Source organism: Typha angustifolia, chromosome 14, assembly GCF_048772165.1.
Source record: "Typha angustifolia cultivar Huaian chromosome 14, ASM4877216v1, whole genome shotgun sequence".
Taxonomy (NCBI): Eukaryota; Viridiplantae; Streptophyta; class Magnoliopsida; order Poales; family Typhaceae; genus Typha; species Typha angustifolia.
This window is the reverse complement of record NC_133252.1, coordinates 2,066,794-2,087,308: the sequence shown is the minus strand read 5'-3', so window position 1 is coordinate 2,087,308 and position 20,515 is coordinate 2,066,794. Positions and strand designations below refer to the sequence as shown.

The following is a 20,515-nucleotide window of genomic DNA, read 5'->3' as shown; positions in this document are numbered from 1 at the left end:
GTTGCATTTAATTGCATCTAACTCCTCCAGCGTGCATCACAGCTCTACCCAACTAGAAAATTGCACCGGTCTTCATCTTTCCCACCTATGAAGATCGCAATATAAAACAACTTGCCCCAACTCACAACTAAGCCTTTTAGTTTACGTACACTCGTACACATAGAGGGAGAGAGAGAGAGAGTGGGGTGCTATGAGCTTGATGTCAATATTCCGGTGGCCGGAATCCATGCCATCATCTATACCTCAATGGCCAGAGCTCGACTTCTCTTGCCTTGCTCCTGGCTGGCGGCGGCTCGACCTCGACTTGTCTGTGGACTGTGTTCTATGGACATTTGTGACAGCTCTCGAGTCAATAGCTTTGGTGGCCATGCTGTGCTGCTTCTACGTCTCCTGTGGCTGCACCTTGTGAGCTTTTTCTCTCTGTTTTCTGGAAGCTCTAAATCTTTTGCTATCTTTTATTTTCCATTTGATGGTGATGGTGATGGTAGATGGTGATGAGGTTTGTGTGGTGAAAGATTAATTCGTTCTGGCCCCCAGGTCTTAATTGTAGCTGTATATGGTTGTTGTTATATCGACTTCATGTTATAATCATTTGCTTATCATGCTTAAATTCCAAAGCTGTCACATGTTTATCTTTTTCCATACTAAGAAGTCAAATTATGGAAGGATTTTTGACTGCCAACTGGAGAGGCATAACAGTAAACACAACCTGATTATATGAAGCAACAATCTCCAAACTTTACACACAGAAATATAGAGAGGAAGAGAGATGCCACTGATAAATTAATTAAGATAAACAACAGTGCTTCAAGTTCACAAAATGGCAAGAAATTGAGGCCTAAATGACCCACAATTTCCTGGGGAACAAAGAAAGAAAAACTTGTTTGCTCATTTATACAAAGAATGTCCAGTTAAAGGCGAAAGACATGGCGATATATACATAACCGGATTATGAACAAATATGGTAGGAACATCTCACATGTACGATAAAGGCATTGAGGTTACATTCCAATAGGATGGCTGTATGCCAAAACTGGAACGAGTTACTCCGGTTGAGCAGGCGATCATGTTTGTATGGCAACTCTACTTGCTTCTTCTTCGCCTTCATCCGACCCAGATACTGATCCCACAGTACTACAGAAGCATAAGAAATAATTTGTTAATAAGTTCTACACATAAAGATTATGTAATAACTAACAACACTACTTTCAACAAAATCAGTGAGCAGAAAGTTAAAAAACAGTATAAAATGACAGTAAGTGCTTTATTGACCAAAAGAATTATGAATATTATCCCTAAAGCCACTAGTTTCTTGGTACGACTAGCAACTACTTCATCTTTCAAGGTGGAAAATGGCGTGTCTCGAGCGAGAGTGATCAAGGATTTCCTAATAATTGAGTTGAGTCTGAAATACAAATAAAAAGGAGAAAGCAGCGTACTTGGTTGAGGCAGAACTAGAACTGTGAGGGCTCATTGTAGAATCATTCTTGTAAAACTGTACAGAGATCAATCCACCATTTGTACCTACTGCTGATTCAGGGGAACCATGAAAGCTTGCGCTCGAGTTGTCTCTTTGTAGAAATCCTGCCATGGAAAAGCCACAAGTGTTAAGATAGGAAAATTGCATCATGATTTCTTGGGAAGTGTAATCACCCAATGACTTACATGCTTCACTTCATCTGCAGGCCTGATCAGTACATGATTGCAGGCAGCTAATATAAGCACTTGACTGAAAGATGTTAGGTGCTTTCTATCAACAGAAAAATATAATATCATTTGGGTCCTTGTTTCCACTGTCCTTCAGTTCAACATTTTATACCATGCTCTTATAAAACATGAGATGACAAGTTACACTCTAGATAGATTATGAAATGTATAAATGCAACATCCTACAGGAATCTGTTAATGGATTACTTCAATGTCGTCTCAGCAGTCAATATGGAACCAGGGTCACATTCTTCGTAGCACTCAAAGTAATAAAGTCTATAAATGAATGATTCAGATAAGAGTTAGATCTGAATAGTCTGTCAAATATTCCACAAGCAGATTAAAATCCAAGTTTTCAAACCACAATGTGAATACACCAGGGGTATCCAAAATCTAGGCAAAATAAAGTTAATTGGAGATCATGGCAGTTTTGATGGCATCTATTTCAGTCAATACATTATGTATCATTTCCGAAATAACAGATAGACCTACCAGAAAAGGTAAATAATTAAGATCAACTGAGGTGAGAGGAGTACAATTGATAACTATCCAAGTTATTAGCTCAATCAGTTAGATACACATAATCTCTCACTCATGCCCTGCATCTGCTTTTTAGATGACAAATCAAGTTTCATAGGATCCACTCAAGGAACTGCAAGCCTAAGGTCATGGAAATAGGTCGGTAATAAATATTATTGTATAAGCTAATCACAGAGAAGTAAACTCAGGTAGTACACCATGCTAACCAAGACTCCACTATTACAAGACATAATGACAAATGATGAGCTCCATAAATGCAATTAATTGCTGAAACATCTTATACATGTTCAATCTGATTGTATCTTGCATTTGGTGTCTACTCGGAAATATATAAGAAAAATCTAGATGTTACTTCCCCGCAACATCTAACAAATCTAATCATTTACAATGTGAAGGAACATCTATAAGGTATGTTACAATTTCCTGACAAAGAACTCAGCGTTAACTCTTAAAGAAGCAAAGGATCATTTAAGAAGTTCGATATCCATGGATAATACTAGGATTATCAGTAGGAACGCAAACACGCTGTCTGACAGTAATCGTGTAGATTAAGGAACCATTGACAACTTTACATAAATTTTCTTAGTCTGAAGCTAGCATAGATATCAAAAATGATCAAAATATAACAAAAATAACCAAGATCAAGTTTGTAGCATGCCTTGCCAGATAACTATGAGGCAGAAGAGGATGGTAACAACCAAAGCGCACAAGTTGCTGCTCGATGATGTCGTCTTGGAATTCTTCATATTCTTCAACGCTTTCATCCTTTCCATTCGTTCCCGCTTCATCATTGCAATCTCAGATATCTCGCGGGCAACCTTCTCGTCGTTCGCATCCATCGGCGAAGGCTTCGGAGGCCGGGGCGGTTTCGGAGGCCTTTTCGGGCGCTTCTTTCTTGGCTTCTCAGCTCTCACCTTCTCCAAAAGACCCACCTTTTCCTCTCCTCCAAACCTCCTTTCCAAAGCTTCCCCATCCATGAGAAGACCCTCTCCAGGATTGGAACTACTATCCAAGCAATCCACCGTTTCTTCACCATTCCGTCCCCAATTCAACATAGTATTCGCCTCTCCTACTCTAAACTCCTCATCGATTATCTCATTGGTGCCGCTCTCTAGATCGAACACGACATCTCGATCTCTCGAACTCTTGGTCTCCATTACAACCATAGTCCGCATCTCTCAGATCATCAGAGAGTAATCCAACAAAAGAATTAGATCCTTCCAACAAAAAGGACTTCTACAAAAAAAATCCAAGACTCTAAATTTACCACCACTCCGCATCCAAATTAAGCTAAAACTCAAACCTGCCATCAGAAAGACTCAACCTTTTTCCACCACACACAATCCATGATCCAAAAGCGAAAAAAGGGAAGAAAAAAAACCATCTACTTGCTTTCGACCCAAATAGAAATCTCAACCGAAATCCGCACCAACAATATTCAATCACCCCCTCCCGCAAAGCTCCCAAATTTAACGCTAGACAAGAGAGGAATTTGGTAAAGGAAGGAGGAGAAGGTCAGGACTAGGGTTTCCCAAGGAAGAAGCAACAAATTAGGGATAAAAGCGCGGATAAAAGTTGGAATAAGTGAGTCCTGGAGAAAAAGAGAGGTCTGGATAATAGTAATGGAGCGGCCACTTATCTTTTGATCTAGACCGTTGACATGGTCAATCTTTACAGGTGTAGCTATTTTGCTTATTAGATTATTCACAAGGGGCAGGAGTGGTGGACACATCACAAGGCTAAACTTTTTATCCGACCAAACAAACAAACAAAGATGATCCTTATCCAAACTACAAGAATAATGACAACTTTTATCTGTCCACTTTTATCTCTTTCTTCTCCTCTTATTAAATTTGTTTGAAAGAATGCAAATAAATTTTTCTTTCCTTTTTAACTCCATCTATCTTCATAAATGAACACAATATTTGACATTAAATAACTTATACCATGTAAGAAACTCTTGATAACATTTCATCATTTTTGGAGATAATTACACTGAGATCTTCTAAACTATTACTAATTCTATATAAGTTTTGTATTCCATTGCACTTTGACTCCTTAAAACTATCAAAAGTCTCTAAATACTTATTCCATTAATTATCTACTAGATATTTTTAATTAAAAAGTAATATGTCAGTGTCATGTGATTAATTATAGGCTTTCTATGAATCATATTACCATTATTGTAAAGAAAAAAGAGCAAATTTGTATTCATTAATATATATTATATGTAATAAACAACAATTAATTATAAATCACCTCAGTTGAGATTCGCTCTCTTTCTCTCTCTTTACTATCTCTTCTATTAAATATCGGTCATCTTAGCTACAATTTTTTTTTCTCTTTAATCTATCTTCTTCTTTTTTTATTTTAGACATCTCACCTATAGTTGAGATTTTTTTTTTAACTAGTAAATTCTGTAAAAATAAAAAAATAAAAATTAAGCCTACACACTTTTCATGCGGTGTGGACTTATAACCCCGTATTATACCGTAGTGCGGGCTTATAACCATGTATTAGTCTACAGTTTCTATTCATTTATTCTAGTGTATAATTATTTTATATAGAGTGTAGACTTATAACATCGCATTACCTCGTAGTTCCGCTTTATATCATCTAATGCACTGCCTCTTTATTTAGTGCATGGTTATTTTATATAAATAGTGTAATGTTATTTTTACAGTGCGGACTTATAACTCTGTATTACCCCACAGTACGAAGTTATTTATTCATAGTGCAATATAAAATATTTTAAGTTTGCAGTTTTAATAAAAAAATAATATTATTTTTAAAAAAATACTATTTACTACTATTTTAATATATAGTTAATGGTATTTTCATAATTAAGTTTAAAGCATCACCAATTCCTAATATAATTACTTTATTTTAATTCTAACTTTATATTATATCAAATATAATTATTAAATTTTATACTAATATTAAACTAAATATTATAATAGCTTATACTAGTTTTAGTTCTTTTCTTTGGTATTAAAAATTAGAATAGCTTCGGAGGGAATGCCCCTAAAAATTCAAATCCTACAACTTCCACCATTTTGTTCACTAAACGCCGTGTACAGGGGTCCACTTGGAATCATGTCCATGTGTACTTATTGCATAAGCCCATGGTTCTCTAACTACTAGCTTCATATTTAATACGTACATATTAATTTGCTCACTTATGTTAATCCATTCTATATGTATATATTTCAGAATAAGACCTCAAGACAATGTTATTTTCATGAGGGCATCATTCAAACATCCACCCACTTAACTACGAAATGAGCTCGCACCAAGGACAAATGAATTGACTTGAAATTTGGAACGTGGTGTACATATATACTTCCATGTACTAAACTCCAAACCCAAAAGTTTATATAAGGCATGCAGCAAGATATAGCCCCATAGTTGTAGATTTCATATCTTTTCTAGTAATCAAAGATGTACATGGAGTTGTTATATAAAGGCTCCATCTATTGATTAAATTATAAAATTAATGGTCAAAATGTTAAAGAAATCAATCTATTGATAAGCTGGAAGTGCATAGTTTGACGTCACATAACAAGTTAACAGAATTAGATGAATGCATTACCTGGTGCAATTTGTGTAAGGTTCTTCTGATCAACTAACCATTTATAATATATATCCATTCTTATGTCATTCAGTAAGTACAAATATTTATATCAACAACATACAATAACAACAAAATTAATGAGAAGAATACGGACTCCCATAGGAGATGCATGCACGAAACATGCATATGGAGATCAAGATCAATCCAGGATCTACTTTACACACAGAAAAGAAGAATAGTAGTCTTTTAATAAGAATTAGGGCAGTGATTCAATACATACAAATACATACTAGTAAGATTCCTGGGACGACAAAAGGGAGAAAAGAAATAAACAGACTATTTTAGTGTTACAAAGTAATTAGTGCTAGTTCCAGCCATTTTTATGGACCATCACACAATTTCAACCATATATATTGAATTGTATATTTGTCTAATTAAGCATTTAAAGCTGTCTTTGTTGGGTGGTAGTAGTTAGATATGTGTCTTTGATGAAAGGTGGTTATATATATATATATATATATATATATAGATAAATATCTGTGTGTGTGCTGATATAATTGCATAGTAACTTCAATCATATTCTTGTACTACTATATGTGGAACAATAATTGTCACAAAAACATGTTCCATTCGACAAGGAGGAGAAACATCTATTCCTCCTGGGACAAAAGTTGCACCAAGTGTTACTAATGTTGCCTCCTCCTCTCTTTCCACGATCATCTCCTGCTGTAAAAGTTCCTTGTCTAGCTATAAATGGCAGACTCATTTACTCACTTCCCATAGTGCATGCACTATTAGAGAGGAGGAGGAGGAGGAGGAGGAGGACAACTACAACTCCTCTTCCCTAATTCCTCTACAGAAGTAAGACCCAAAAGTAGAAGCAAAAACTACATTAGGTATACAAAAAAGCAAGCAAGAAGAGCCCTTTCACTTGTGTACTAGTAGTTATAGTTACATCTAGCTAGTCATGAAAGGAACATGAGAAATTCTCTCCTAGCTAGATCAATGCAGTGCAATGTGTGAAATGCATCACACCCTTATCTCTACCACCATTCAATGAACCTAGAGCTTTGGTACATATCAATAATAAGAAAAGTGAAGGGAGAAGTAAGGAACAAGCCCCACTAGCTCAGAAATTAGTTATAATTATGTAACTATAATAGATTAGGATGGTAAATGAACAAACTTTATGTCCAAAAGAAAACAATTAATAATTAAAGGGAGAAGTAATGGGAGTTATGATACAGAGAGGTAGTAATAGCAGTGGAAGCACATCATTGTGTACATGAAATAGACGGCTCTCCATCAACCACGTCAGTAATATTACTAAAAAAGAACATATAGTTATAATTAAGAAGGTAAGAAAATAACCAGTTAGTACTTAGTAGCAGCACTACTCTCTATTACTTCTTATATCGGATGGGATCACGTCCTGGAGTAATCCGTGATCCCTGATTGGAAGCGCGTCGGCGGTCGGATTGCAGTATCTCCGATCGCCGCCTACGGTGGGGGCGAAGGACGGGTGGGTGAGATCCAGCGGCGGAAGGGGTAGGTAGCTGCCGGCGAGGAGGGGCGAATGGAGGCCCCGGAGGTGGAACGACGAGGGGAGGACGAACTCGAGCCCACGTGGCGGGGAGGGAGAGGGAAGGTGGACGCCACGTGGGACGGTGGGGCTGGGGTGGGTGTGCTGGCCCTCGTAGGTCGTGACGACGACCGTCGGATCGTCGGGCGACCGCTCGACGCGCTTCTTGACGCCGCACGCCGGGCTCGTGCACCGGTAGTAGCTCCTGCGAAATGACGATGTGTACCCTCATTCGTTAGATTAAACTACGCGGAGGGAGAGGGGGAGAGGTGGAAGAGTGGCATGGGTCGTAAATAAGGACCTGGGGAAGGGGCTGTTCTTGACCGCCTTTTGTCCGTACTTGCGCCACCTATAGCCATCCTCCAAGTGATCCACCTCGCTCCTCGTCTTGAAGGCGAACCGCGGCTCCCTTTGACGCTTTTGCCCCTTCTTCTCCTTCTTCTCCTTTTTCGTCATCGTCGTCGTCCTATAGATAACATAAAATAAAAGATTAAATTATCAAAATAAATCGGGTACTTAGAAGCTTCTACTAACGCTTACGTTTTCGTTGACTTCTCTTCGTCGTCCGCCGAGTTCTTCAGCTTATCGGCGTCGGTGGAGGACGACGAGATCGACGACGAGTTCGGCGTCGTCGGGAAGTTGGTGACCTCGGACGATTCCGGCGGCAGGGTAGGCGCCGGCGCCGAGATCGGAGGCGGAAGCTCGAAGAGGAACTGGGAGAGATCTTGCATCCCGAGAAGCTCGAGGAAGCCGAGAGAGCTCTTGTCGCCGCCACCGCCACCGCCACCGCCACCGCCAGCGAGATCCGAGGCCGCGTCGAAGAGGGACGGGATCTGGTCGGCGAACTCCATGTCTTGCTCTCGTTTCTCCATCATCATATCGCTGACCTCATCGGTCTCTCTTCTGCTCCAACTTAGGGTTAGGGTTTTTGGAGGTCTAAAGAGAGAGAAAACAGAGGAGAGAAAAAGAGAACTTTTTTTCCCCTAAGAGCAGTGGGTGGGTGGATGGAATGGAAGTATGGAAGAGACGAGAGAGATAAAACGAGTAAAAGCTTTAGCTCACCAAATTCCACTTTTACCCCCCCGTTGTCGACGAAGAGGGGGGCTAGTTTAGAGACATCATTAAAGCTTGTCGCGTAGCTGGGGAAGCGTAGGGTGGAGTTAAGCGCACGTGCGAATCGGCCTCGTAGGGCTCTCAGTCGGTGCGCGAAGGTACTCTCGGAAAGGGGAAGGCGAAGGAAGCACGTGCGGTTCCCGATGCCTGACACGCAGATCGCGTGCTGACACGATCTGCACGTCATCCTCCTCCTCCTCCTCCTCTCAATTGAAAGAAACACACAAGTGAGTCGCCGGTGTTACAATAATATTACTACGGAACCAATCACCACCGTCCATTCCATTAAATCCCACGGCTATCCGGTACGTCGGTGCCTTGTTTCTAGAACCCCGTAAATTTTCTATTTCTTTTTTCCCTCCGTGGGTTCGATAGCCGAGGGAGATTATAATTTTAAACACACGCCTCTCCTCTCCTCTCTCTCTCTCAACTCTCCTCTCTCCTCTCGCCTCAACTCAACTGGGTTACTTGCTTCACACGGCTCTTTAAAGTTCGTGCCAATCTTCTCTTCTTTTTCCTGAATAGTGTTTGTCTTATCCAAGAGCTTATTAGCTTTTATTGGGGTTGGAATAGTTTGGCGATCGACTGTTACTGTTAGACTCTTATCGGTGCGTGGTGGATAAGTTTCTGGGCCACAAAGCGAGCGAGCGAGCGAGCGAGCGAGGCTCAAGAAAGTTAAAAAAGCTTCTTCGGAAAGAAAGATTTAGTTCGGGGTCAAAGTCAAGGCTTTTAAATAGCAGCAGTACTTTTGACTGCTGACTGCTGACTGCTGACTGCGGTCCTATGTATTTAACTCTCAACCTTTGCGGATTGCTCCGTGGTAATATGCCAGTCCAATGATATGCCACCACTGTAGCCCATAGGATTAGATTGACTCAGTAATTGTTAACATTCATATTTATTCCCATGAATGGTAGTCATTTTTAGCCTATAAATTTAGAAATTATTTTAAGCTATACATGCTCAAAATTATAGTATGTTGGGATTAATACTTTTAAAGATTTTTCACTAGGTTGGTTTATGTAATAACCTATTTCCTAGGAGAATTAGATTAATTATTCAATATCATATATCTAGGAAGGCTTGTCATGATGTCTAGCTTAGAGAACCTCTAAACCTTTATTAGTACATTACCATGTAAATTTATTTAACAAAACTAATTCTAAGCACAACATCAAGTGATATCAGAGCTACAGTTTTGATAACTAGGACCACTAATTTGTCGAAAGTAGAATGAAAATTTATGAACCAAGCCACACCCCCAACCCAACCCAACCCAACAAAGTCAATCTCAATCCTTGATCTATCAATAATAGCAAGAAAGAACACCAGTTGATTTGTACAGCAGTAGCTTTCATTTCATGGTGAGTTCTCAAATGCAGTGGTGTGTAAAATAGATAGATAGATAAGCATTGGGGGGTGTGAGTTGGGTTAGGTGTCTGCATCAAGTTGGGTCCAACCAAAACAAGGCTCGTAGTCAACAAGGGAATCGGATCAAGTGGGATATGAATTTTCCCCTTAATTTAGGTTGCTTCGGATATGCAAAAAGGGAAGATGGCAAAGTGGTGTGAGAATGGATGTGGATTTGAAGATGGCAAAGTATGCAAAACCTTTTTTTTTTAATCTTTTTAATATATTGTTTAGGTTTATCGGTCCGACCGCTAGCCTCATTGAATTAGGGTTTCGAACGCTCACATAAAATCATCATAAAAAAAAATAATAACCCATGTCAGTTAGAAACTTAGCATTATGAAGTGATTAATTTGGGTAGTTTCAAGGGGAATACTGATTAGGTATTGCAATATAATAGGTCTGTCTCTTTGAACAAAATTTGTACCTTATGTGGGCCAGGGAATATATGATTTGTCACAATACTAACAAGGTCATTATTCAATCTCCAATGGAAGTTTCCCCAAATAACCATTAATTATGTCTCCACCAATTATATACCACCATGTCAGTGGAGAATTGGGATTAGGTTAGCAAGAGTAGGAAAGTCAAAGGCCAAACCCAAGAGGGGAATTTTTTAATTTTAATTCTAAACTATTTTTTTTTTTGAAGGCACGAGCATTTGTGAAGCATTGATTTGTGGTAGAGAGGACAAAATTTGCATCGGAAGTTGCGCCTCTTTAAAGTTATTAAAAAGTAATTTATGTAAGATGACAAAGGAGTAGTTAGATGCGTAATCTTGTGAGTATTCTTAGTTAATATTAAATTGATAGGATATGTACTACCTATGTTTTCATATGTGCCCATGATCTATAAATTATTGACAGTCAATTGGCACTTGATTTGAACCTATGTTGCTTGCATCTACTGGATTACAAATTTGAACCTCGCCAACGATCTTATTTTTTATAATTCAAGAGCCCCTAGAATTTAGACCAAGAGAGAACGATTAATTCTTCTTAATAATTAGATCGGACAATTGAACTCCTTCAATAAAAATGAGGCGCAACGGCTCCTTCGATAATAATTAGAGTTTTTTTTTTTTAATTTTTTTAAGAAAAAGTTTGTAGGTTAGGATAATTTATTAATATCTAAAAATTATATTAAAAAAGAGGAGAGACAAGACGATGGACTCTTTGACATAAGTCTCACACTTGACTATAATATAAGGGTTTAGAACACAATTATTTATATTAACCACCGTATATAACTATTTACACTAAAAATTTAGCTTTATTTCTTCTCTTTTTTTACTAAAAGAATTAAGCAAACCCTAAAAATTAGTGCCAGGAGTCATTTATGGTGTTCTTTGTAGTTGTTGGGTTTGTAATATCAAATTCACTATTCAAACCGAGTACTTATTTTGGTTGATTTAATAAACCCATGGACTGAGTTATACTGGTTTGAGTTAAGTGAAAGAATGAATCAAAGATCTTGGGCTTACCCAAATATAAGCAGGTTGATAGATAAGAGAGAGTTTCCTTCTTGTTTTCTCTTCTTGGTGTAGAAAAAGGAGGGATCTGGGAGTTTTGCTCTTCAGGTCTTCTTGCTAGTCCATGGTCTCCAAGTTTGGTTGGAGAAGATGATTAGGATACTTTAGAAGCAGATTTGCTTAAGAGAGAGTCAAGCAAGAAGGGTTCATATTTTTGATAGTGGAATGTTCTTCTCCATGCCCAAAGACATATCACAATTTTGGGTGAACTATTATCTTGTGTCATGGTTATGCTTGTAAAGAGTTCTGTTGTGAGTATTATTAGAGCCAAATGTTTTAGTGTTCTTTTTAAGGAACATATATACTCCTGTAAGACTTACAGTAGGTTAAGTCACTTTGTCAGTAATTAGAATAATGGGAAGATATTAGGTATTCTTTTTTAATCCGCAGTTATAACCTCATCATTTAGGATATCTTAAGTACAAACAATAAGCTCTAAATTCTACTCAATATTCTTTCTCATAATATTATTTCTTATATTAATTTTTAGCACATAGATGTCAATGGGCTGGAACTGGGCCCTAGCAAATCCACATTTCCATAGGCCAATCAGGTCCAGTAAAAAAAAATGGAATGGGCCTTGGGGCCCAATAGAGATTATAAAAGTTCAAGTGGGCTTCAAGGGATTTTAACTTTATGTACACACTACTCTATAAAGATAAAATGGAGGTAAGTAAAGTAATTTATCCAACACATAAATTCCCAAAGATACATAAAAAGAATTCAACAATAGCAAAACAATACAAATGGATACAATAGTGTCCCAATTAAATCGATGCGGTTAGAACTCGAATCTTAGAACCCCCATACGATATGAGCATTTTCAATCAACTAGTTATAGTAATATAATTAATAAGATCAATTAATCTTCTATTCGGATAGCACCTTAATTATCATTTGCATCACCTTCACTTGTACTTGCAAGCATGCAACGTAATCCGCCGCCTCGTTGAACAACCCGGTGAGGCCCATGGGCTCGCGGGGCGGCATGAGCCTCCTTAGGGCTTGGACATTCTTCTCGAGACGGCCAACGGGCCTTCTAGATTCTTCTCTAGGCCTCATGTTACTAGCTTTGGTACTTCTCACAACCCTGTAGATGCCATTGATCCTCTTCAATCTCCTCCTCCGACTTCTTCGTGCTAAGGCCGGAATCCTATTTGAGCTTAGATTTGCATGGTCTTGTGTATTGAAAGCCAAGAGGAGGGACTCTAGAGAAGCATGCATTATAACTTGTTGAAGGACTAGTTAGAGCAGGAGGATGGCACTACTTCTCTATCTCTCTCTCTCTCTCTCTCTCCATATATATGTTGTTATGAATAGGATGTGGATAGAGCTAAAATAATTTTATTGTGATGGTGCTAATGATATGCATGTTTGTTAGGGTTATCTTGGATCATGGGTCATGTTGCCTTAAACACAAAGGCACATGGACTAACATGATTCCTTAAAGAAACACAAGCTAATGCACCAATCAATCTCTTTTCCACTTCCCATCCCCCCCTCTTTTACTCATCAAAACACCCTGGATTATTCCCTTTCTCTTTCAGAGCATTTAATAGCATATCCAAGGGGTTTTAAGGGCCTAATACCTCCACTAATCCAGCTCAATCTTGTATGTCAAAGGGTCCCCTATTATTGCTAGGTGGCTTAGAAGAAGAGGAGGGTTCATGGTGGTTAGCCACTTAAAAGTTATATATACTTTCCCTAGAGACCCAAATGTGATTTAATTTTATTTATTTTTGTGGTGTGTGAGTGTTTGTATACCATTATAAATATCATATTTGCATGTATACCCATTTAGTAGATGAAAAGATAAAGATGCCCTTAATTAAGAGCAATATCCATTCAAAAACAAGGATTATAAGAGGTATCTATATAAAAAGAAAGACCCTTAGTATTTTGAAGGGTTAATGTATAAATAAGGGATTTGAAAAAGAAATTATAAAAAAATGATGATGCTTAATATTGTGAGAGTATATATATATATATATAATACTATTTGCAAGTGCGATAAGAGTAGGAAGTAGGGAACCCTAGTTCCTAATGTTAGGATAAGGATGGGGCTCATCTATTGTACGATGGAATTAATTGTTTAAGAAGAATGACAGGAGTCTTATAAGTCAATCGAATCACATGCTACATTATGCCTCCTAGAAATAAAACTCCCAAGGTTGGATGCATTCCTAAACTAGTATCTTTTGAACTATATAAATAGGTTGCTTAGCTCAACGGCAAACTTATTTTTAGGTCATTATGAATTGCAACTTGCTTCATACTTGATACATGAGTTTGTGTTCCGATTACCCTCCACGTGTGTTAATTCTTAATTTCCAATCACTTCTTTATTTTTCTCATGTTCAATAATGCAACACACACACACATATATATATATATATATATAAAAGAAATAATAATAATAATAGTATATAAGATGATATTCGCGCCATATAACTTGTGTGGCAGCGTTACAGGCACGACTCATACTGACCTGCACGGTCTGTGCCGATAAACCATATGTACGATATTTATCTGCATGTTTTAAAAAAGCTGACATTACTCGAGAATCATATTAGTTTTAGATTTGAATTTAGATGGCATGTTGATATATCCATTGCCACTAGAAAATGAATCATGAAGCAAACAAAGGATTCCTTCACCCTTTAGTGAGTGTGTGAGAGAGAGAGTGAGTGTGAGTGTGAGTGTGTGTGTGTGTGTCATAACATGCATGCACTTTAATGGGAGGGGTTGTAGACATGGCACATGCATCGGCATGGAGACTTACTTGATCACCACCATATATACATGAACCCCACCACTAACATCCAATGCAGTGATGCAACAACACGAGCACAACAAGACGCTTAGCCCAGATCCCGCCCTTTTACTACCCTCTTCTTTCCCATTCTTTGGATCTTTATGGAGACATGCCATGCCCACCATGTGGCATATGCAAAAAAGCTATGTACTCATGATGCATTCATCTATACATATATATATATATATATATATATATATATATATATATATATATATATATATATATATATATATATGTATATGTATATGCATATGTATGTATGTATGCATATCAGACAAGTGGTACTGCAAGCCCACTATGGGCGGCAAGCGGATTGGTGGGGTCCGGATGCCACGTAGGAGGATGGGTCCCCTGTATGTAAGCCAATCAAGGAAGCTGCATGTGCCAGGTGAGGTGGCCACGTGCGTCCTACCAGAGTCATAATCCCTGCCACGTCAGCTTTGATACCACTGCTATAAAAGCTTTGGCAAACTTTTGTGGAGGGAATTTCTTTTTTCTTTTTCCTTTTCCTTTTTTTTTTTTGGGACTAAGAATATAAAGTATAATTGTATGCCATTTCACCTCATTTTTCTCATTTTTTTTTACGACAACCGATTTCTTTTTAATTTTGTTTTCTTTACGGTGGGAGAGAAATTTAATACGAATTTTATAATAAAACTACTAAATAGAAAGTAAAAATATTCAATAGCTATAAAATTCATAAAAAAAACTGTAAAATTGATAATATATATATATATATATATATATATATATATTTTTGGGTTTAAACTTATTTATGACGAACGTTTCAGTGGTGTCGGGCAGAGTGACAAAATAGGCCTACGTCATAAAAACGAAATCTAAAGTGTGTTTTATGACTGCAAAAAAATTAACGCAGCCAAATTCACCCGATGACTGACGTGAATCACGAGGCATAATAATGATTAGGCCAGCAGGCGGAGCAAAGGGGATCCATGTATCTGTGAGTGATGAGAAGGCGTGCCACGTGTCCACGAAGAACAGGACAATAGTGGAGGTCACAAATAAATGCAAATATTAATCCGCTTTAATAGATGTGTGATAGATATATCAGTCCAAATGACAGAGGGAGGGATGAAAACAGCTCAAAAAGTACTCTCTTTGGAGTCTAGCGTTTTATCTTCGTTTTCTTTTCTTTTTTTGCAAAAAAGACCCTGACTGTTACCTAAAACAACCCTCCCTCTCTTTCCTTCCCTACTCTTCTTCTTCTGCTATCAACACTTCGTGTGGGCTCTCCTCTCCTCTCCTCTCCCTCCGTCTCGAGCTTTAGTAGGGGCTTGAAGCTGTTCTTCTTTGACTCAATTTTATATTCAAAAGTAGGAATTTTATAATTTTAACCCTGGGTCAGTAGGGAAATTCTCATTTAGTCCGGAGTGACCTAAAGGACAAGCATAGGGATTCACGTTGGATAGCTACCACTAGAAAAGGGTCCACTAAATAATCCACCCCATGTGGTCGTCGGCTACTTCGAATCCACGAGCAGGCCAACCCGGGCGACCCCTTTCTCTCAGACCGTCACGGACTTTATTAAGTCGGAACTTTTTTACATTCTGCACCCTACTCATTTGCTGAAACGTGCTGAAAATAAACGTGTTGGAAAATATTGATAGATGCGAGGGTGTAAAGTGAAAAATCGAGGAGGGGGGGGGGGGGGGGGGGAGGGGGGAGCGGCAAAAGGAGATCAGATCCCCGCATCGATGGGAATCACACATGGCTCGTGCCACCGTGGACCCCTACCACCTAAGCATTGGGGGAGATCAATAATGACGCCATCACATCCACCGTCCATCACTGACATCGTACGGCCCCCGCGTGGAGCTAGCGCGGAAGTGTTGGACAGAGGGACAGAGGCCTAGCTGGCTTTGCCAGTTGCCACCCCAAACCCCAGCAGCGGGATCGCCTGCAGCCTCGATTGTAAGAATTTCCTGCAGCTGAGGTCAACTCCACTCTTAGTCTGCCAACTCAAAAACGTTTGTATATAACACACCCAGCCCCAGCATATATTTCACCACCAAACACCCTCCTACTAATTTACCCCCCGGTGAGCTTAGCAACACACTTTGGAATTTATCCATAATAAATAAAAGAAAGTTATCCGAACTAGTAGTAGATGCGAAAATAATTCCCAATCCCCTATTCCGAAGCCGGGCCCCGCGCCAACTTTTCCTTTCCTTGTGCCGTTCTTCTGGTGCTGCGACGCATACTACGTGAAACTCACGAAAGCGACGCATGTTAACGTCCTGAATCTATCTGATAACGATAAGTTCCGCTCCAGTATATTAACTCGCCTTTCGACGTTAATTTAGTTCCTAGTGAAATTTTCATACCGAACCCTACATTTAAGAGTATTAAGAAATCATGCCCTTGCATTATATTGGCTCCGGACTTTAAGGCCGGCGATGGGAAAAGAAGAAGAAGAAGAAGAAGAAGAAGAAGAAGAAAAAGATCTCAAACGACTACACAACTTGTCATAGAATAAGCGACGGATCGAGGAAAAATAAGAGGAAAATGTACAGTAAATTACATAAAAATAAAGCCGACGAGAAAATGAGAAGGAGAGAGAAGGAATGGGGAGCGCTCGGGTCCGATCAGGCCGGTGGGGGAGCTCCGGATCCTGATCCAATAGAGGAGAGGATCTCGGAGAGGGCGCTCATGGCTCTTACCTGCATCTCGAGCGCCGCGATGTAGTCGGAGGTCTCTTCGAGAAGCTTCGGGAACGACAGCTGGCGACATCCCGGAACCAGCTTCCCTAGAACCCTCGCCTTTCTCTGGATCGCCGGAGGCCTCTTCTTCTCCTGCGAAGCGCCGCCGGATCTCTTGAGCCGGGAAGCGGCGGCGCGCCGGCGCTTCGCCGCCGTAAGCTTGAGCGTCCGGCTGGAGAGGATGGCGCGGCTCCACCTCGTCTGGCCACGAGCCGCCATGGCCAGGGCTCGATTCGCCGCCTCACGGACGGCGCGAGTTCGCGACGGCTCCGCCGGAGCGCCCGCTCGGACGCAGCGGAGGGCTTCGAGAAGCTTCGAGGAGTACGTCTTCTGCTCGCTGTCCAATCTCCACTTGGACTGAGATGGACGCACCTCTCCTTTCCTCTTCCGTTTCCTCTCTCCCTCTTTTGACGCGATCTCGCCCTCCAAATTCGATATCACCATCCAGATCGAGAAATCTCCGATTTAAAAAAAATATATCAAAAGAAACAAAATCCTGCAGGAGGATAACTGGAACTCATCAGATCGTAGAAGAGGAGAGAGAGATCCCAACGCACTCAAATATAAAAGAGATAGTAGATTTGGTGATTACCTCTAAATATTGCTCGTTAAAAGGGGGAGGGAGAGAGAGAGAGAGACAGAGAGATGGTTGGATAGAGAGGCAAGAGAATAGGAGGCAGATGGGGATTATAAAGGGAGTGGTAATAACATCCAGAACGGCACGCGTCGTGTCGCTAATCCCTATCAGATGTACTCTTTGTTGCTCTTCTAATATATTTTTTTCCCCGTGACCACTTTGCCCTCCCGTCTAAATCGACGTGCCGTAAACCCCCGTCTATTTAGTCGCCGTAGAGTCAAATCGGCATCTTTATATAAGACGCAGTAGTATTTACTAACATTAGTACAGCTGTATGTTTGACGACGAGACTAAACTAACCCTTGCAAATATAAACGGCGTGAGCTCAGGTGGGTGACGTGGGAGGCCGCGGAACATGGGATCGAGGGGAGTGCGGTCACCTCCAGCGTGAAGGTACGGTGACGTTACCGCGGGTACAACAATTTATAGCTCTCCGTATGGGTGGGAGTGGGATAAGCGCGTCACGTGCGGGGTTGAAATTGGTACAATGGAGCAGAAGCTCACATGGTGGGGAGTAATTAGGATCCAACGGATGAGATCTAAACTAAAGGTGGGTACCACCAATGCCCCCCCCCCCCTGACCTTTACTTGGATGTGCTATTATTTTTCCTTTCTTTCTTTTAAAATGCATTCAGAACTTGTTACAGATGAGCTTTTGATCCACTTTGAAAATAAGTAAAACAAGTGAATTTCTTTTTGTTTATATAAGTGGTTCCATCAGTACTCTTCAATCAGAATATTATGTTCCTAATAAGGTTTAAGTTGATAGAAATCTTTCTCTTAGACATACACACACACATACACATACACACAAACACAAGCTCCTGTTTCTTTTCTTCTTGTTGTTCAGATATGACAAAAGGTGTGTGGCCCCCTCTACATTATGTACAGGTAGATATGTAGGAAAAATACAAATCTACCAGGAAGAGGAAGAGCTTTTAACAATTCTGTCTCCTGTTGTGGTGGTAGGGTATTTGGACTGGATGTGGGTGGTATAACTTATGTATGCTATTCATAGTATGCAAACAAAACACTAGCTGTCATGAATCCAACTGCTGCAGTTATGATTTTCATGTCAACTTGGGATAACAATAACACCATGGCTGGTCCTTGGTCCAGCTACGACTAACATGCATTTTTCTATTTACAAGTGCTGTATAATAGTTTTAACCTAGGAGAAGCACTCTGTTCGGATTTGTTGAAAACCATTGGTTAATACTATACATTACATTATGTATAGTATTATATTATAAGAATAATCTTATAATGGATTGGTCCATTCTTTAATCACACGATCACAAAGAGCAAGACCGACCAAGTTATGAGCAATAGTGTTGTTGACCCTGCTCGTAAAGAAAACCTTAATGCAATGGAACATAACTATCTATCTAACATGTTCTAAACCTATGGAAGAGACATACCACATTGGACAAAACTATTAACTACATGTAACGTCGCAAGGCAATCACTACATTACAAGCACGATGCACTCTCTAATGTTGACGAGTAATAAAAGGGATAATAAAATGTCGAACTTTCATAAGGTAAAACTGCACTAAAACTCAATCTCATTTATATTGCACGCGTTACATAATTGTATCAAGCGTTATGTAGTTGCAATTATTTTTCTTTTTTTCTTTTTTTTTTCTTTTCAGATAATCACTTCTCTAGGAGCGGCTACTTCCTAAGCATTATCCTTTACCCTATTTTCCAATCAAACAAACATGTCCTCCCATGAATGGTATAATAAAGGCAATTAACCTAATCAAATTACTGTTAATACACATGATGATAGGGGCCACACTTTTGAAGGCAACTGTTTCAGCACTTGGTTCAACATTCAGAATGTTGCAATACGTCCATTAATGATACTATTAGTCTAGTAGGCCAATGAAGCCCTATAGTATGTGAGTTTTTGCACAATTAATACTACACATATTGTCCATCCGTGCATAGAGATAGCTCTTCCTTCCAAAATGTGGATTGATGTTAGAATGCTTGGCTAAGATTAAATGGAAAATTAATATTTTTTGTCATATGGTAAACTAGACTTTTGGGGGGGGGAAGAGCATTCAAGATTGAACGGGGTGAGATCTTTCCCTGTGAACATGCAAACCCTATTGCAAATTTACAACTTGAGATTTCTTTGTGATTACTCAATCATATTAAACATTATTTTAAAGATTACAAATTTACAACTTGAGATTACTTTATGATTATAATTAAAATTATTTAAAAGAAATTAAGCACAACGCGAGATACCAGACATGATGATTGTGTTTAGATCCCCCATGCCCATTTTTTTTTTAAATTTTTGAATAGGGAACATCAAGATAAGGGTGCATTGTCTACCACTCAACTATCAATTTATATGATTATATCTATCGACAAAAATCGTACTTAATATAATAGCATAAAACCTTGATGCACAATACCCAATTTCTAAAAGTAAATAAATAAAAACAAGAGTACATTTGCTAATAAATTTAAATATTATCCAACAAGTTAAACCTCTCTTCTTGTCTCCCTACAATTATCAGGAGGCAAGCGACAAATGTAGTTATTTTTTATTTTCAAAGAGAATATACACGTGTGCTAATCTCACTAATTAGGGGGGAAAAACAAATCAAATCATTGAATTAAGGAAACAATTCTTAGGTGCATGGTCATGATTAGTCCATGCCTATATAATAATGTGGGCTCATATATCATCTATACTTTTGCTCATGTTATGCAGTCTTGAAGAGGAGTTGGATGTGTGTCTTTTAGGTAGGGCCGCGGGGGGGGGGGGGGGGCACTGTACATAACCATAAAGCAATCTTGGGGCAATTAATGATGCATGCCACCAAAAAGATGTTCGTACAGTTTACAAGATAGATTTGA

General features: G+C 39.2%; 4 protein-coding genes across 5 annotated transcripts; 1 reads left to right on the top strand and 3 right to left on the bottom strand.

The window, feature by feature from the left end:
* The first annotated feature begins 2 nt into the window (after positions 1-2).
* LOC140776485 (uncharacterized) lies at positions 3-635 on the top strand. Its single transcript, XM_073120210.1, has one exon. The coding sequence runs from the start codon at positions 191-193 to the stop codon at positions 407-409; it is 219 nt and encodes a 72-aa protein (XP_072976311.1). The 5' UTR covers positions 3-190; the 3' UTR covers positions 410-635.
* Positions 636-754: 119 nt separating this feature from the next.
* Positions 755-3,863, bottom strand: LOC140776023 (uncharacterized). Its single transcript, XM_073119561.1, has 3 exons — positions 2,906-3,863; positions 1,440-1,584; positions 755-1,134 (listed from the first exon to the last, which is right to left on the bottom strand). Exons 1-3 carry the CDS (start codon positions 3,420-3,422, stop codon positions 1,065-1,067), a joined length of 732 nt encoding a protein of 243 aa, XP_072975662.1. The 5' UTR covers positions 3,423-3,863; the 3' UTR covers positions 755-1,064.
* A 3,259-nt stretch (positions 3,864-7,122) lies between these two features.
* On the bottom strand, positions 7,123-8,426 carry LOC140776819 (probable WRKY transcription factor 48). Its single transcript, XM_073120688.1, has 3 exons — positions 7,944-8,426; positions 7,705-7,869; positions 7,123-7,608 (listed from the first exon to the last, which is right to left on the bottom strand). The coding sequence occupies exons 1-3, from the start codon at positions 8,279-8,281 to the stop codon at positions 7,215-7,217; spliced, it is 897 nt and encodes a 298-aa protein (XP_072976789.1). The 5' UTR covers positions 8,282-8,426; the 3' UTR covers positions 7,123-7,214.
* Positions 8,427-16,736: 8,310 nt separating this feature from the next.
* LOC140776284 (transcription factor bHLH148-like) lies at positions 16,737-17,744 on the bottom strand. Of its 2 annotated transcripts, none has more exons than XM_073119942.1 (2): positions 17,588-17,744; positions 16,737-17,491 (listed from the first exon to the last, which is right to left on the bottom strand). In XM_073119942.1, exon 2 carries the CDS (start codon positions 17,437-17,439, stop codon positions 16,882-16,884), a length of 558 nt encoding a protein of 185 aa, XP_072976043.1. In that variant the 5' UTR covers positions 17,440-17,491; positions 17,588-17,744; the 3' UTR covers positions 16,737-16,881. The 2 variants fall into 2 exon arrangements, with proteins under 2 accessions (XP_072976043.1, XP_072976044.1); XM_073119943.1 differs by having other exon boundaries at positions 16,737-17,505; positions 17,588-17,696.
* Positions 17,745-20,515: the final 2,771 nt, after the last annotated feature.

Coding starts and splice junctions, on each gene's coding strand:
- LOC140776485 (XM_073120210.1), top strand. CDS start 191: ATGAGCTTGATGTCAATATTCCGGTGGCCGGAATCCATGCCATCATCT.
- LOC140776023 (XM_073119561.1), bottom strand. CDS start 3,422: ATGCGGACTATGGTTGTAATGGAGACCAAGAGTTCGAGAGATCGAGAT. Junction 1,585..2,905: donor CCTCATAGTTATCTGGCAAG/GCATGCTACAAA, acceptor TTTCCATGGCAG/GATTTCTACAAAGAGACAAC. Junction 1,135..1,439: donor TCTAGTTCTGCCTCAACCAA/GTACGCTGCTTT, acceptor ATGCTTCTGTAG/TACTGTGGGATCAGTATCTG.
- LOC140776819 (XM_073120688.1), bottom strand. CDS start 8,281: ATGATGATGGAGAAACGAGAGCAAGACATGGAGTTCGCCGACCAGATC. Junction 7,870..7,943: donor GAAGAGAAGTCAACGAAAAC/GTAAGCGTTAGT, acceptor TGTTATCTATAG/GACGACGACGATGACGAAAA. Junction 7,609..7,704: donor AAGAACAGCCCCTTCCCCAG/GTCCTTATTTAC, acceptor GTCATTTCGCAG/GAGCTACTACCGGTGCACGA.
- LOC140776284 (XM_073119942.1), bottom strand. CDS start 17,439: ATGGTGATATCGAATTTGGAGGGCGAGATCGCGTCAAAAGAGGGAGAG.